At 47.8% G+C, this 15,861-nt stretch overlaps 1 protein-coding gene across 1 annotated transcript in view; it reads right to left on the bottom strand.

Moving 5' to 3' along the window:
- Window positions 1-2,580: 2,580 nt before the first annotated feature.
- Window positions 2,581-15,861, bottom strand: part of LOC125518200 (chaperone protein ClpB1-like) — a 16,676-nt gene continuing 3,395 nt past the window's right edge. The window contains exon 7 of the mRNA XM_048683123.1: window positions 2,581-3,044. Within this exon, the coding sequence (XP_048539080.1) occupies window positions 2,581-3,044 (464 nt within the window). The remainder of the gene's footprint in view (window positions 3,045-15,861) is intronic.

The following is a 15,861-nucleotide window of genomic DNA, read 5'->3' as shown; positions in this document are numbered from 1 at the left end:
TCCGGAGTGCCCGAGCCCGCGGCGCCCGAGTCGGGGACGGCGGGTGAGGGAGGGGCGCCAGCCACGGCGTCGGCCGAGGAGGCCGAGGGGGCAGGCGTTAGTGTGGGGGCGCGCGACGCAGCTCGTCCCACGACGCGAGGACCGCCAAAGCCCGGAGGCGGTCCAAGGGCCGGGCGGGGCCATCCACCTGACGGAGTCGCTGAAGGGCCGCCGGTGGCTGGCGGTGACGAGGCGACAAGGGGTACCTGCTGCTGAAACGGAAACACCATCTCATCAAAGTAAACGTGTCGAAAGGTGAAAACACGATGGGAGACGAGATCATAGCAGCGATAGCCCTTGGTGCTAGGTGGGTAGCCGAGAAAGATGCAGGCGACTGAGCGGGGGGCAAGCTTATGAGGCGCAGTAGCGGCGATGCTAGGGTAGCAAAGGCAGCTGAAGATGCGAAGCTCATCATAAGAAGGTGGTGCACCGAAGAGAAGGTGATGAGGTGCAAAGTTCCCGCGAGTGCGACAGGGACGGATGTTAATGAGGAGTGAAGCGGTGGCAAGAGCGTCAGGCCAAAAGCGCGGAGGCACATTGGCATGAAAAAGAAGAGTCCGAACGCAGTCATTAAGAGTGCGAAGGATACGCTCAGCGCGACCGTTCTGCTGCGAGGGGTACGGGCAAGTAAGAGGAAAAGTCGTGCCATGTGTGGTGAGGAGAGTGCGAACAGCGAGGTTGTCGAACTCCTTCCCATTATCTGTCTACAACGCGAGAATGGGACGACCAAACCGCGTGAGAACATAGGAGTAGAAGGCGGCGAGAGTGGATATAGCATCCGACTTGCGGCGCAACGGGAAGGTCCACACATAATGCGAGAAATCATCAAGTATGACAAGATAATAAAGAAAGTCCGTGTTACTGGCAACAGGAGATGTCCAAACATCACTATGAATTAACTCAAACGGGTACAATGCAACATGAGGAGAAGCCCTAAACGGGAGACGAGCATGTTTACCGAGGCGACATGCATGACACGAGTGATCCTCGTTTTTATTACACGTGAAAGAAAAACTCTGAAGTATATGGCGAAGGGTGGCAGGATTAGGATGACCCAAGCGAGCGTGCCAAAGATCCACCCCGGTGGCGAGAGCGACAGGGGCGGCGGAAGTGGTGGAGGTGGCGGAGTGAACGGGGTAGAGCTCGTCGGGGCTGTCACATCGGTGGAGCACCATTCGTGTGCGAGCGTCCTTAACAGAAAAACCACACTCGTCAAATTCAATGGTAACATGATTTTCACGTGTAAGAGAATGAACAGAAACAAGATTTTTAATAAGCTCAGGGAAAACTAAGACATTAGACATGGATATTGGAGTGGAGTTAGACGGAAAATATGCATGACCTATGTGGGTGATAGGAAGAGAGGAGCCGTCACCGACGGTGATGCGGTTGGAAGTGTGGACGGGATAGGAGGTGTGGAGGTTACCGGGATAAGCCGCCATGTGGGCGGTGGCTCCGGTATCCATGTACCAGTCGCCGCCGCCGGTGTAGCTGTATTGAGAAGGGGCGGTGTGGAGTGCCGCCAGGAGGGCCGGGTCCCACGGAGCCGGCGAGAGAGGCTGTGGCGGGGCCGTCAGGGGCAGCAGCGGTAGCCCGCCTGGCTGCGGCTGCTGACCATAGGGCGCCGGGTAGGGCGCCGCATAGGGCTGCGGCACGGCGTAGAACACCTGGTGCGACGATGGCCGGGCGCCGAGTATACCAGGGGCAGGGGCACGGGGAACCGGCATGGAGTAGGCATGCACAACACCGGTCCATGGGTTCTGGCCAGCGTACCACTGGGCCGGCTGATAGGCGGGCTGCGGCGGGCGGGGTGCTCCTCCCTGAGCTCCGGCGCCCCTTGCTTGCGGCCGCCACGACGGCCGCCGCGACGACCCCTTCCATTGACCGCCAGCTGGGGCGGCGGGGAAGGGAGCGGCCGGGGCGGTCAGGAAGTCGGGCGGGAAGGCGGGCGCAGCCGGCTGGGGCGGTCGGGCGCGGTGGTGGCGGGCCTTGAGCCCCGCGGGTGCCGGCGACGAGGGCGGTGTGGGTTGCGCGAGTCCGTGCCATCCGCATCCGGCGCTCCTCCAACTTGAGGTACGCGACCACCTTAGCGAAGGTAGGCTCCGGGATGAGGGTGAGGTTGGAGGCGGCGTTCCCAAAATCCTCGTTGAGTCCGGTGGTGAGGGTGATGATGAGGAGCTCGTCGCCGATCGTCTCCCAGAGATCACGGAGCTCATCGGCAAGCTTCTTGAGGCGCATGCAGAAATCGTCGACGGACGAGTCAAGCTGCTGGCTCCCATAAAACTCACCGTGGAGAAGGACCTTGCGCTGCATCCTGTTGTCGGTGAAGAGACCGTTGAGCTTGGTCCAGACCGCGTAGGCGTCGTCGTCGTCATCCACCACGGTGTGGAAGAGGTCGCTGGAGATGGTGAGGTAGAACCAGCGGATAATGGTGGCGTCGAGAATCATCCACTCCTCGTCGTTGTTCATGAGCGCCGAATCCACGTTGCCGTGCAGGAGGTACTCACGGAACACAAGCAAAAAATACCGCTTCCAAGCGGACTAGGACGCGGTGTTTTGATCAAGCTTTACCGGGACACACTCATGGATGTTGAGGTTGCGGGCGAAGGTGACATCAGGACCAGCGAACGGGTTTGAGACGGTGGAAGAGGAGCTCATGGCTAGGGTTAGGGTTTGGGGCGCGTGACGCGGCGCGGCTTGGGAGGTGGTGCGGCGCGGGTTGGGAGGTGGTGCGGCGCGGGCTGGAGGTGGGGTGCGCGGCACGGGTAGGTGGTGCGGGAGGGAGGGCGGGGGTGGGACGGGAGCTGGGCGGAAGCTAGCGGCGTTCGGTGGCGACGACCTCGGGGAGAGGCGGCGGCGGCGGAAGGCGGAGTGGTGGGGAGGGGCGGCGGCAACCAGCTGCGGCGGCGGCGACCGGAAGGACGGCGGCGGCGGCGGCGGCTGATGGCGGCGACAGGGAGGAGCGGTGGCTGGGGCAGTGCATAGAGGCGCGGCGGTGGCGGCGGCTTAGGGTTAGGATTATGCTGCGTTAAATACCATGTAGAAAGGCAAAATGTAGGCTGTGCAATCATGATATATTGATCGATGCACCAAACACACATATATATATAAGTACATAGATGGGCCACAATCTTAACTATACAGAAAAAATAAGAAATAGGTCCTATACACAAACATATACGTACGCAATATACTCAACAACTTCCACAGCCGCTTCGCAAGATCAACCTGAGTCCATGCGCCGCTCTGCCATTCCAGGCCTACGGCATCCGTCTCCGTGATGCCCATATGCATCGCTACACGTCGCTTGGCCGGCGGCTTGGCAGTGCACGGCAATGTCGGGCGTGGCGGCACGCACTGCGCGGCGGGCGGTGCTGCAGAGCGGCGGCTCCATGTCACTAGCCACGGCGTGGATACAGCGGTGGGGCGGCCTGCTTGCCGCTTACAGTAGCCGTGGCTGAAGCTCGGGTCCACGAAACAATCTCCGTCCACGTTGACCAGTAGTACTACACAAGCTAGTCTCAATGGCCACGGGCATCATCGCACACGCTCACAGATGAAGGGTACTTTTGGGAAGGTCGAAAAAACTGACAGCTTCATCCACCGTTGACTAGCAGAATCTTTTTGACAATAGAATCTTTTGGGAAGGAGTACTATTTTTTGGTATGAAAAACCTGAACTTAAGTGCTATTTGGGCACTTTGGTTTTTCACAGTGGTATTTTGGTGGTTATTTGCTCTTTTTTTTTTACAGAAGTGGAACCTGAATGTTTATTTCTGTACATACCGCCCCGAAGCCTTTTTTATTCTTTTTGACGTGACGCCCCCCAAGGCCCAAGCCTTGGTCGCCTCCCGGGTCGCTCTCGGCGGCTCCGGAGGCCCCCCGCCGCCACCTCCTAGCCACCTCCCCCCGCCGCTCCCTGCTCTAGCCGTCATCGGATGAGGTCGCCGGGCTAAGCCCCGCGCGACGGCGGCGGCGGCGGGGTCCTGCCCTCTGGCATGCGAGCTCCTCTCCCCTTCCACCTCCAAATCCGTTTCTGCATTAAGCCCCGCCCTCCGGCTGCTCTGTCCCACTGCTGGACTCCTTCGCGTACTGTGGCATGGGCGTGCCCTTCTCCGGCGGTCGCTCCTCTTGGCAGCGCAACCTAGATCTGTTCGGTGGTACATGGAGGTTGCTGGGTCGTGACGCGCGGGCCGGATCTGGCCAGGGCACGCGGGCCTGCCCCTGGTCTGGGGTGCTGGCGGCTCTCCCGGCGGTGGTTGCTGCGCGGCCTCGTCGTGGGTAGCTTCTCTCCCTCAGATCCAAACTTCCGCATCAGTGCTTGTCGACGGCGCCTCTTGGTGTGGGGTCCCGGTTGGCTGCCTTCGCGAGACCGTCGCCGGTCTCTGGTCTGTTCCCGCGGGTTCAGGTGGGCCTCGTCCAGGGCGTCCCGGCGTGCTGCTGCTTCTTCGGCACCCCGTATCTCAGCTCGCGACTGATGGGCTATGGTGGTGGGTGGCTAACGTGCTCCGGGTGCGAGGAGATGCAAGCACTGCCAAGTGAAAATCTTCAACGACGATGACGCCTGCGGGTGCCATTTTCCTTCTTCAAGGCGTCGATTTTTTGTATTGTCTCCACCCCCCATGCTCTTAGATCCCGAGAGAAATCTCGGACCAGGGGTTCCCTGAGTCGGATGGTGTCGACGTCTTTACGCCGTTTCCTCCTTGGAGGCATCATCTTGGATTACTTCTGCTTCGGGTGGACTCGTCTCTAGCAGCTCCATCTTCACCTTAACTTTGACCGCCGGCTAGCCTTCGTCTTGGCGACTCGGGTGGAGCTTGCCTGGACATCCCGGGGTGGCCTTGACGGCACGCTACCCTTCGACCTCGGTGGCAGTAGATACGACGGAGACGTATCAACTCCCCCAAGCTTAAACCCTTGCTTGTCCTCAAGCAATTCAGTTGACAAACTGAAAGAAAGAAAGAAAAACTTTTACAAACTCTGTTTGCTCTTGTTGTTGTAACTATGTCAAGCCAACATTCAAGTTTTCAGCATAGATCATAACTAACCATATTTGCAATAATTCTCAGGTCTCACAATTACTCGTATCAATAGCATAATCAACTAGCAAGTCATAATGATAAATCTCGGATGACAACACTTTCTCAAAACAATCATAATATGATATAACAAGATGGTAGCTCGCTAGCCCTTTCTGAGACCGCAAAACATAAATGCAGAGCACCTTTAAAGATCAAGGACTGACTAGACATTGTAATTCATGGTAAAAGAGATTCAATCATAGTCACACCTAACATAAATTAATAGTGATGAATGCAAATGACAGCTGTGCTCTCCAGCTAGTGCTTTTTAATAAGAGGGTGATGACTCAACATAAAAGTAAGGGACAATTCTATTTCTGCCCCTAACTGGAACCCACTACTCAAATTTGCCCCTAATTTCAATGTGTACTCAAATTTGCCCCTCTGCCGTTAGTTGCCCTTATAGAAATGCCCTTGATCGCCGTTACCGTCTGGTCAAACAGCTTTGACCATCTCGAAAAAATAGCAAAAAAAAGTCAAAAAAATCTGAAATTTTGTGGGATCGAAGGTACTCAGGTTCGCAAGGTGCGTGCAAATTTTCATGTTGTTTGGACATTCTAGGAGCTCGCGGCGAGGGGAAAACAGTAAATATGTACGTGTGTGAACCGTAAATTCAAAAAAATAGAAAAAAAATTCAAAAAATATGAATTCTTTTGGCATCCAAGATTCTTAGGTGTGGAAGGTGTGTGCAAAATTTTGTTGTGTTTGGACATTGTAGGAGCTCGTGGAGAAAAAAACAAAATTTGTCTAAAAAAACTTGTAAAAAATACACTATTTTGGTTTTTTTGCGAGAGCTCCTCGCATGTCATTTGATAACAAAATTTTATACACTCCTTGTGCACCCGAGCATCTTGGATGCCAAAAAATTTCATATGTTTTTGAATTTTCTTTCTATTTTTTTGAATTTACTATTCAAAGATGTACAGATTTATTGTTTTCCTTTGCCACGTGCTCTTGGTATGTCTAAATAGCACGAAAATTTGCACGCACCTTGCGCACATGAGTAGCTTCAGTCCCACAAAATTTCAGATTTTTTGCTTTTTTTTACTATTTTTTCGAGATGGTCAAAGTTGTTTGACCAGACGGTAACGGCGCAGAAGGGCATTTCTATAAGGGCAACTAACGGCAGAGGGGCAAATTTGAGCACACATTAAAATTAGGGGCAAATTTGAGTAGTGGGTTCCAGTTAGGGGCAGAAATGGAATTGTCCCTAAAAGTAAATGGATAGGCCCTTCGCAGAGGGAAGCAGGAATTTGTAGAGGTGCCAGAGCTCGGTTTTGAAATAGAGATAAATTGTATTTTGAGCGGTATACTTTCATTGTCAATGTAACAACTAAGAGATGGCGATATCTTCCATGCTAAACACATTATCGGAGGTTCCCAAACAGAATGGTAAAGTTTATACTCCCCCTCCACCAACAAGCATCAATCCATGGCTTGCTCGAAACAACGAGTGCCTCCAACATACATCAGGTCCCAGAGGGAGTTTTGTTTGCAATTAATTTTGATTTAGTTTGCATAAAGCATGGGACTGGGCATCTCGGTGACCAGCCATTTTCTCGTGAGTGAGGAGCGGAGTCCACTCCTCTTGAGAATAACCCGCCTAACACGGAAGATAAGGACAACCTTTGTTGATACATGAGCTATTCAAGCATACAAAACAAAATGTTTATTTGAAGGTTTAGAGTTTGGCACATACAAATTACTTGGAACGGCAGGTAAATACCGCATATAGGAAGGTATAGTGGACTCATCTAGAATAACTTTGGGGTTTAAGGGATTGGATGCACAAGCAGTATTCCCACTTAGTACAAGTGAAGGCTAGAAAAAAGACTGGGAAGCGACCAACTAGAGAGCGACAACAGCCATGTACATGCATTAAAATTAATAAACATTGGATGCAAGCATGAGTAGGATATAATCCACCATGAACATAAATATCATGAAGGCTATGTTGATTTTGTTTCAACTACATGCGTGAACATGTGCCAAGTCAAGTCACTTAAATCATTCAAAGGAGGATACCACCCCATCATACCACATCATAGTCATCTCAATAGCATATTGGCACACAAGGTAAATCATTATAACTCATAGCTAATCAAGCATGGCACACGCAACTATGATCTCTAATTGTCATTGTAAACATGTTTATTCATAATAAGCTGAATCAAGAACGACGGGCTCATCATATTTACAAAAACAAAAGAGGTGGAGTTCATACCAGCTTTTCTCATCTCAGTCAGTCCATCATATATCATCATAATTGCCTTTCACTTGCACGACCGAACGGTGTGAATAATAATAAGAGTGCACGTGCATTGGACTAAGCTGGAATCTACGAGCATTCAAGAAACAGGAGAAGACAAGGCAATATGGGCTCTGGGTTAAATCAACAATAATGCATATTAGAGCCACTTCAACAATTTAATTATGGTCTTCTCCTACTGACCCCCAAAGAAAAGAAAAGAAAAGAAAACTATTTACACGGGAAAGCTCCCAACAAGCAAAAGAAGAACGGGAAATATTTTTTTTGGGTTTTCTTTTTAATTATTACTACTATAGCAGATAAATAAACTACTACTAATTTTTTGTTTTTCTTAAGATTTAACAAACACACAAAAAGAAAGGAGGAAAAGGAAAATAAACTAGCATGGATATTACAGTGAAAAATTATGAGCACCGACATATAGCAACGAGTGTGCGTGAACATAAATGTAATATCAGTGAGAAATACATACTCCCCCAAGCTTAGGCTTTTGGCCTAAGTTGGTCTATGGCCACGGCTGGCCTGGCGGATATCCATAATAATAGTTGTTGGCGTCGTACTGTGATGAGGAGGAATACTTGGGATCATACTGTGATGAAGAAGAAGACTCTGACTGCCACTGGCTGACAGTCATCTCTGGATCCCAAGAATAAACAGATTGTCGTGGGGGCTCATTTTGTGGTTCCTGTTCTGGCTCCTCAATGGGTGCAGGGTTTGTTGGGGAACGTAGTAATTTCAAAAAATTTCCTAGCACACGCAAGATCATGGTGATGCATAGCAACGAGAGGGGAGAGTGTTGTCTACGTACCCTCGTAGACCGAAGCGGAAGCGTTGACGCAACATAGAGGAAGTAGTCGTACGTCTTCCCGGTCCAACCGATCCAAGCACCGTTACTCCGGCACCTCCGAGTTCTTGACACACGTACAGCTCGATGACGCACCCCGGGCTCCGATCCAGCAAAGCTTCGGGGAGGAGTTTCGTCAGCACGACGGCGTGGTGACGATCTTGATGTTTAACCGTCGCAGGGCTTCGCCTAAGCACCGCTACAATATGATCGAGGTGTAATATCGTGGAGGGGGGCACCGCACACGGCTAAGGAACGATCACGAAGATCAACTTGTGTGTTCTAGGGTGCCCCCCTGCCCCCGTATATAAAGGAGCAAGGGGGAGGCCGGCCGGCCCTTGGGTGCGCCAAGGAGAGGGGGGAGTCCTCCTCCTAGTGGGAGTAGGACTCCCCTTTCCTAGTCCAACTAGGAATAGGGAGGGGATGGAAAGAGAGGGAGAGGGAGAGGGAGAGGGAAAGGGGGACCGCGCCCCCCTCCTAGTCCTATTCGGACTCCCCATGAGGGGGCGCGCGCCACCTCCTGGGCTGCTGCCCTCTCTCTCCCCTCAGGCCCAATAAGGCCCATTACTTCCCCGGGGGGTTCCGGTAACCCCTCCGGCACTCCGGTTTTATCCGAAATCACCCGGAACAATTCCGGTGTCCGAATATAGTTGTCCAATATATCGATCTTTATGTCTCGACCATTTCGAGACTCCTCGTCATGTCCATGATCACATCCGGGACACCAAACAACCTTCGGTACATCAAAATACATAAACTCATAATAACTGTCATCGTAACGTTAAGCGTGCGGACCCTATGGTTCGAGAACAATGTAGACATGACCGAGATACGTCTCCGGTCAATAACCAATAGCGGGACCTGGATGCCCATATTGCCTCCTACATATTCTACGAAGATCTTTATCGATCCGACCGCATAACAACATACGTTGTTCCCTTTGTCATCGCTATGTTACTTGCCCGAGATTCGATCGTCGGTATCCAATACCTAGTTCAATGTCATTATCGGCAAGTCTCTTTAATCGTTTCGTAATACATCATCTCACAACTAACACATTAGTTGTAATGCTTGCAAGGCTTATGTGATGTGCATTACCGAGAGGGCCCAGAGATACCTCTCCGACAATCGGAGTGACAAATCCTAATCTCGAAATACGCCAACCCAACATGTACCTTTGGAGACACCTGTAGAGCTCCTTTATAATCACCCAGTTACGTTGTGACGTTTGGTAGCACACAAAGTGTTCCTCCGGCAAACGGGAGTTGCATAATCTCATAGTCATAGGAACATGTATAAGTCATGAAGAAAGTAATAGCAACATACTAAACGATCGGGTGCTAAGCTAATGGAATGGGTCATGTCAATCAGATCATTCATCTAATGATGTGATCCCGTTAATCAAATAACAACTCTTTGACCATGGTTAGGAAACATAACCATCTTTGATTAACGAGCTAGTCAAGTAGAGGCATACTAGTGACACTCTGTTTGTCTATGTATTCACACATGTATTATGTTTCCGGTTAATACAATTCTAGCATGAATAATAAACATTTATCATGAAATAAGGAAATAAATAATAACTTTATTATTGCCTCTAGGGCATATTTCCTTCAGTCTCCCACTTGCACTAGAGTCAATAATCTAGTTCACATCGCTATGTGATTAACACCAATAGTTCACATCTTTATGTGATTGGTTCACATCTCCATGTGACTAACACCCAAAGGGTTTACTAGATTCAATAATCTAGTTCACATCGCTATGTGATTAACACCCAAAGAGTGATCATGTTTTGCTTGTGAGAGAAATTTAGTCAACGGGCCTGCCAAATTCAGATCCGTATGTATTTTTCAAAATTCTATGTCTACAATGCTCTACACGAAGCTACTCTAGCTAATTGCTCCCACTTTCAATATGTATCCAGATTGAGACTTAGAATCATCTGGATCAGTGTCAAAAACTTGCATCGACGTAACCCTTTACGACGAACCTTTTTGTCACGTCCATAATCGAGAAACATATCCTTATTTCACTAAGGATAATTCTGACCGCTGTCCAGTGATCTACTCCTAGATCACTATTGTACTCCCTTGACAAATCAGTGCAGGGTATACAATAGATCTGGTATACAGCATGACATACTTTATAGAACCTATGGCCAAGGCATAGGGAATGACTTTCATTCTCTTTCTATCTTCTGCCGTGGTCGGGCTTTGAGTCTTACTCAACTTCACACCTTGTAATACAGGCAAGAACTCTTTCTTTGACTGCTCCATTTTGAACTACTTCAAAATCTTGCCAAGGTATGTACTCATTGAAAAAACTTATCAAGCGTCTTGATCTATCTCTATAGATCTCAATATGTAAGCAGCTTCACCGAAGTCTTTCTTTGAAAAACTCCTTTCAAACACTCCTTTATGCTTTACAAAATAATTCTACATTATTTCCGATCAACAATATGTCATTCACATATACTTATCAGAAATGCTATAGTGCTCCCACTCACTTTCTTGTAAATACAGGCTTCACCGCAAGTCTGTATAAAACTATATGCTTTGATCAACTCATCAAAGCGTATATTCCAACTCCGAGATGCTTGCACCAGTCCACAGATGGATCGCTGGAGTTTGCACATTTTGTTAGCACCTTTCGGATTGACAAAACCTTCTGGTTGCATCATATACAACTCTTCTTTAATAAATCCATTAAGGAATGTAGTTTTGTTTATCCATTTGCCAGATTTCATAAAATGCGGCAATTACTAACATGATTCGGACAGACTCAAGCATAGATACGAGTGAGAAACTCTCATCATAGTCAACACCTTGAACTTGTCGAAAACCTTTTGCGACAATTCTAGCTTTGTAGATAGTAACACTACTATCAGCGTCCGTCTTCCTCTTGAAGATCCATTTATTCTCAATTGCTTGCCGGTCATCGGGCAAGTCAACCAAAGTCCATAATTTGTTCTCATACATGGATCATATCTCAGATTTCATGGCCTCAAGCCATTTATCGGAATCTGGGCTCATCATCGCTTCCTCATAGTTCGTAGGTTCGTCATGGTCAAGTAACATGACCTCCAGAATAGGATTACCGTACCACTCTGGTGCGGATCTCACTCTGGTTGACCTACGAGGTTTGGTAGTAACTTGATCCGAAGTTACATGATCATCATCATTATCTTCCTCACTAATTGGTGCAGGAGTCACAGGAACAGATTTCTGTGATGAACTACTTTCCAATTATGGAGCAGGTACAGTTACCTCATCAAGTTCTACTTTCCTCCCACTCACTTCTTTCGAGAGAAACTCCTTCTCCAGAAAGTTTCCGAATTTAGCAACAAAATTCTTGCCTTCGGATCTGTGATAGAAGGTGTACCCAATAGTAACTTTTTGGGTATCCTATGAAGACACACTTTTCCGATTTGGGTTTGAGCTTATCAGGATGAAACTTTTTCACATAAGCATTGCAACCCCAAACTTTGAGAAACGACAACTTTGGTTTCTTGCCAAACCACAGTTCATACGGTGTCGTCTCAACAGATTTAGATGGTGCGCTTTTAACGTGAATGCAGCTGTCTCTAATGCATAACCCCAAAACGATAGTGGTAGATCGGTAAGAAACATCATAGCTTGTATTATATCCAATAAAGTACGGTTATGATGTTCGGACACACCATTATGCTGTGGTGTTCCAGGTGGCATGAATTTGTGAAACTATTCCACATTGTTTTAATTGAAGACCAAACTCGTAACTCAAATATTCGTCTCTGCGATCAGATCGTGGAAACCTTATCTTCTTGTCACGATGATTTTCCACTTCACTCTAAAATTCTTTGAACTGTTCAAATGTTTCAGACTTATGTTTCATCAAGTAGATATCCCCATATCTGCTCAAATCATCTGTGAAGGTCAGAAAATAATGATACCTGCTGCAAGCCTTAATATTCATCGGACCACATACATCAGTATGTATGATTTCCAACAAATCTGTTGCTCTCTCCATAGTACCGGAGAACGGCGTTTTAGTCATCTTGCCCATAAGGCATGGTTCGCAAGCATCAAGTGATTTATAATCAAGTGATTCCAAAAGCCCATCAGCATGGAGTTTCTTCATGCGCTTTACACCAATATGACCTAAACGGCAGTGCCACAAATAAGTTGCACTATCATTATTAACTTTGCATCTTTTGGTTTCAATATTGTGAATATGTGTATCACTACGATCGAGATCCAATGAACTTGTTTCATTGGGTGTATGACCATTGAAGGTTTTATTCATGTAAACAGAACAACAATTATTCTCTGACTTTAATGAATAACCGTATTGCAATAAACATGATCAAATCATATTCATGCTCAACGGAAAAAACCAAATAACACTTATTTAGGTTCAACACTAATCCTGAAAGTATAGGGGAGTGTGCGATGATGATCATATCAATCTTGGAACTACTTCCAACACACATCGTCACTTCACCCTTAACTAGTCTCTGTTTATTATGCGACTCCTGTTTTGAGTTACTACTCTTAGCAACTGAACCAGTATCAAATACCAAGGGGTTGCTATAAACACTAGTAAAGCACACATCAATAACATGTATATCCAATATACCTTTCTTCACTTTGCCATCCTTCTTATCCGCCAAATACTTGGGGTAGTTCCGCTTCCAGTGACCAGTCCCTTTGCAGCCAAAGCATTTAGTCTCAGGCTTAGGTCCAGACTTGGGCTTCTTCACTTGAGCAGCAACTCGCTTGCCGTTCTTCTTGAAGTTCCCCTTCTTCCCTTTGCCCTTTTCTTGAAAGTAGTGGTCTTGTCAACCATCAACACTTGATGTTTTTCTTGATTTCTACCTTCGTCGATTTCAGCATCACGAAGAGCTTGGGAATCGTTTCCGTTATCCCTTGCATATTATAGTTCATCACGAAGTTCTACTAACTTGGTGATGGTGACTAGAGAATTCTGTCAATCACTATCTTATCTGGAAGATTAACTCCCACTTGATTCAAGCAATTGTAGTATCCAGACAATCTGAGCACATGCTCACTAGTTGAGCGATTCTCCTCCATTTTTAGCTATAGAACTTTTTGGAGACTTTATATCTCTCAACTCGGGTATTTGCTTGAAATATTAACTTCAACTCCTGGAACATCTCATATGGTCCATGACGTTCAAAACGTCTTTGAAGTCCCGATTCTAAGCCGTTAAGCATGGTGCACTAAACTATCAAGTAGTCATCATATTGAGCTAGCCAAACGTTCATAACGTCTGCATCTGCTCCTGCAATAGGTCTGTCACCTAGCGGTGCATCAAGGACATAATTCTTCTGTGCAGCAATGAGGATAAACCTCAGATCACGGATCCAATCCGCATCATTGCTACTAACATCTTTCAACACAATTTTCTCTAGGAACATATCAAAATAAACATATGAAAGCAACAACGCGAGCTATTGATCTACAACATAGATATGCTAATACTACCAGGACTAAGTTCATGATAAATTAAAGTTTAATTAATCATATTACTTAAGAACTCCCACTTAGAAAGACATCCCTCTAATCCTCTAAGTGATCACGTGATCCAAATCAACTAAACCATGTCCGATCATCACGTGAGATGGAGCAGTTTCATTGGTGAACATCACTATGTTGATCATATCTACTATATGATTCATGCTCGACCTTTCGGTCTCTGTGTTCCGAGGCCATATCTGTATATGCTTGGCTCGTCAAGTATAACCTGAGTATTCCGCGTGTGCAACTGTTTTGCACCCGTTGTATTTGAACGTAGAGCCTATCACACCCGATCATCACGTGGTGTCTGGGCACGATGAACTTTGGCAACGGTGCATACTCAGGGAGAACACTTCTTGATAATTAGTGAGAGATCATCTTAAAATGCTACCGTCAAACTAAGCAAAAATAAGATGTATAAAATATAAACATCATATGCAATCAAAATATGTGACATGATATGGCCATCGTCATCTTGCTTCTTTGATCTCCATCTCCAAAGTACTGTCATGATCTATCGTCACCGGCATGACACCATGATCTCCATCATCTTGATCTATATCAATGTGTCGTCACGTGGTCATCTCACCAACAATTGCTCTTGCAACTATTGCTATCGCATAGCGATAAAGTAAAGCAATTATTGGACGCTTGCATCTTATGCAATAGAGAGACAACCATAAGGGTTTTGCCAGTTGCTGATAACTTCAACAAAACATGATCATCTCATACAACAACTTATATCTCATCACGCCTTGACCATATCACATCACAACATGCCCTGCAAAAACAAGTTAGACGTCCTCTACTTTGTTGTTGCAAGTTTTACGTGGCTGCTCCGGGCTTAGCAAGAACCGTTCTTCCCTACGCATCAAAACCACAACGATAGTTTGTCAAGTTGGTGCTGTTTTAACCTTCGCAAGGACCGGGCGTAGCCACACTCGGTTCAACTAAAGTTGGAGAAACTGTCACCCGCTAGCCACCTTTGTGCAAAGCACGTCAGGAGAACTGGTCTCGCGTAAGCGTACGCGTAATGTCAGTCCGGGCCGCTTCATCCAACAATACCGCCGAACCAAAGTATGACATGCTGGTAAGCAGTATGACTTATATCGCCCACAACTCACTTGTGTTCTACTCGTGCATATAACATCAACACATAAAACCTAGGCTCTGATACCACTGTTGGGGAAAGTAGTAATTTCAAAAAATTTCCTACGCACACGCAAGATCATGGTGATGCATAGCAACGAGAGGGGAGAGTGTTGTCTATGTACCCTCGTAGACCGAAGCGGAAGCGTTGACGCAACGTAGAGGAAGTAGTCGTACATCTTCCCGGTCCAACCGATCCAAGCACTTTACTCCAGCACCTCCGAGTTCTTGACACACGTACAGCTCGATGACGCACCTCGGGCTTCGATCCAGCAAAGCTTCGGGGAGGAGTTTCGTCAGCACGACGGCGTGGTGACGATCTTGATGTTCAACCGTCGCAGGGCTTCGCCTAAGCACCGCTACAATATGATCGAGGTGTAATATCAGGGAGGGGGGCACCGCACACGGCTAAGGAACGATCACGAAGATCAACTTGTGTGTTCTAGGGTGCCCCCCTGCCCCCGTATATAATGGAGCAAGGGGGAGGCCGGCCGGCCCTTGGGTGCACCAAGGAGAGGGGGGGAGTCCTTCTCCTAGTGGGAGTAGGACTCCCCTTTCCTAGTCCAATTAGGAATAGGGAGGGGGATGGAAAGAGAGGGACAGGGAGAGGGAAAGGGGGCCGCGCCCCCCCTCCTAGTCCTATTCGGACTCCCCATGAGGGGGGGCGCGCCACCTCCTGGGCTGCTGCCCTCTCTCTCCCCTCAGGCCCAATAAGGCCCATTACTTCCCCGGGGGGTTCCGGTAACCCCTCCGGCACTCCGGTTTTATCCGAAATCACCCGGAACAATTCCGGTGTCCGAATATAGTCGTCCAATATATCGATCTTTATGTCTCGACCATTTCGAGACTCCTCGTCATGTCCCCGATCTCATCCGGGACTCCGAACTCCTTCGGTACATCAAAACTCATAAACTCATAATATAACTGTCATCGAAACCTTAAGCGTGCAGACCCT

Source organism: Triticum urartu, chromosome 7 (assembly GCF_003073215.2).
Source record: "Triticum urartu cultivar G1812 chromosome 7, Tu2.1, whole genome shotgun sequence".
Taxonomy (NCBI): Eukaryota; Viridiplantae; Streptophyta; class Magnoliopsida; order Poales; family Poaceae; genus Triticum; species Triticum urartu.
The sequence above is the reverse complement of the archived record's forward strand: the minus strand, read 5'-3'. Positions and strand labels throughout refer to the sequence as shown.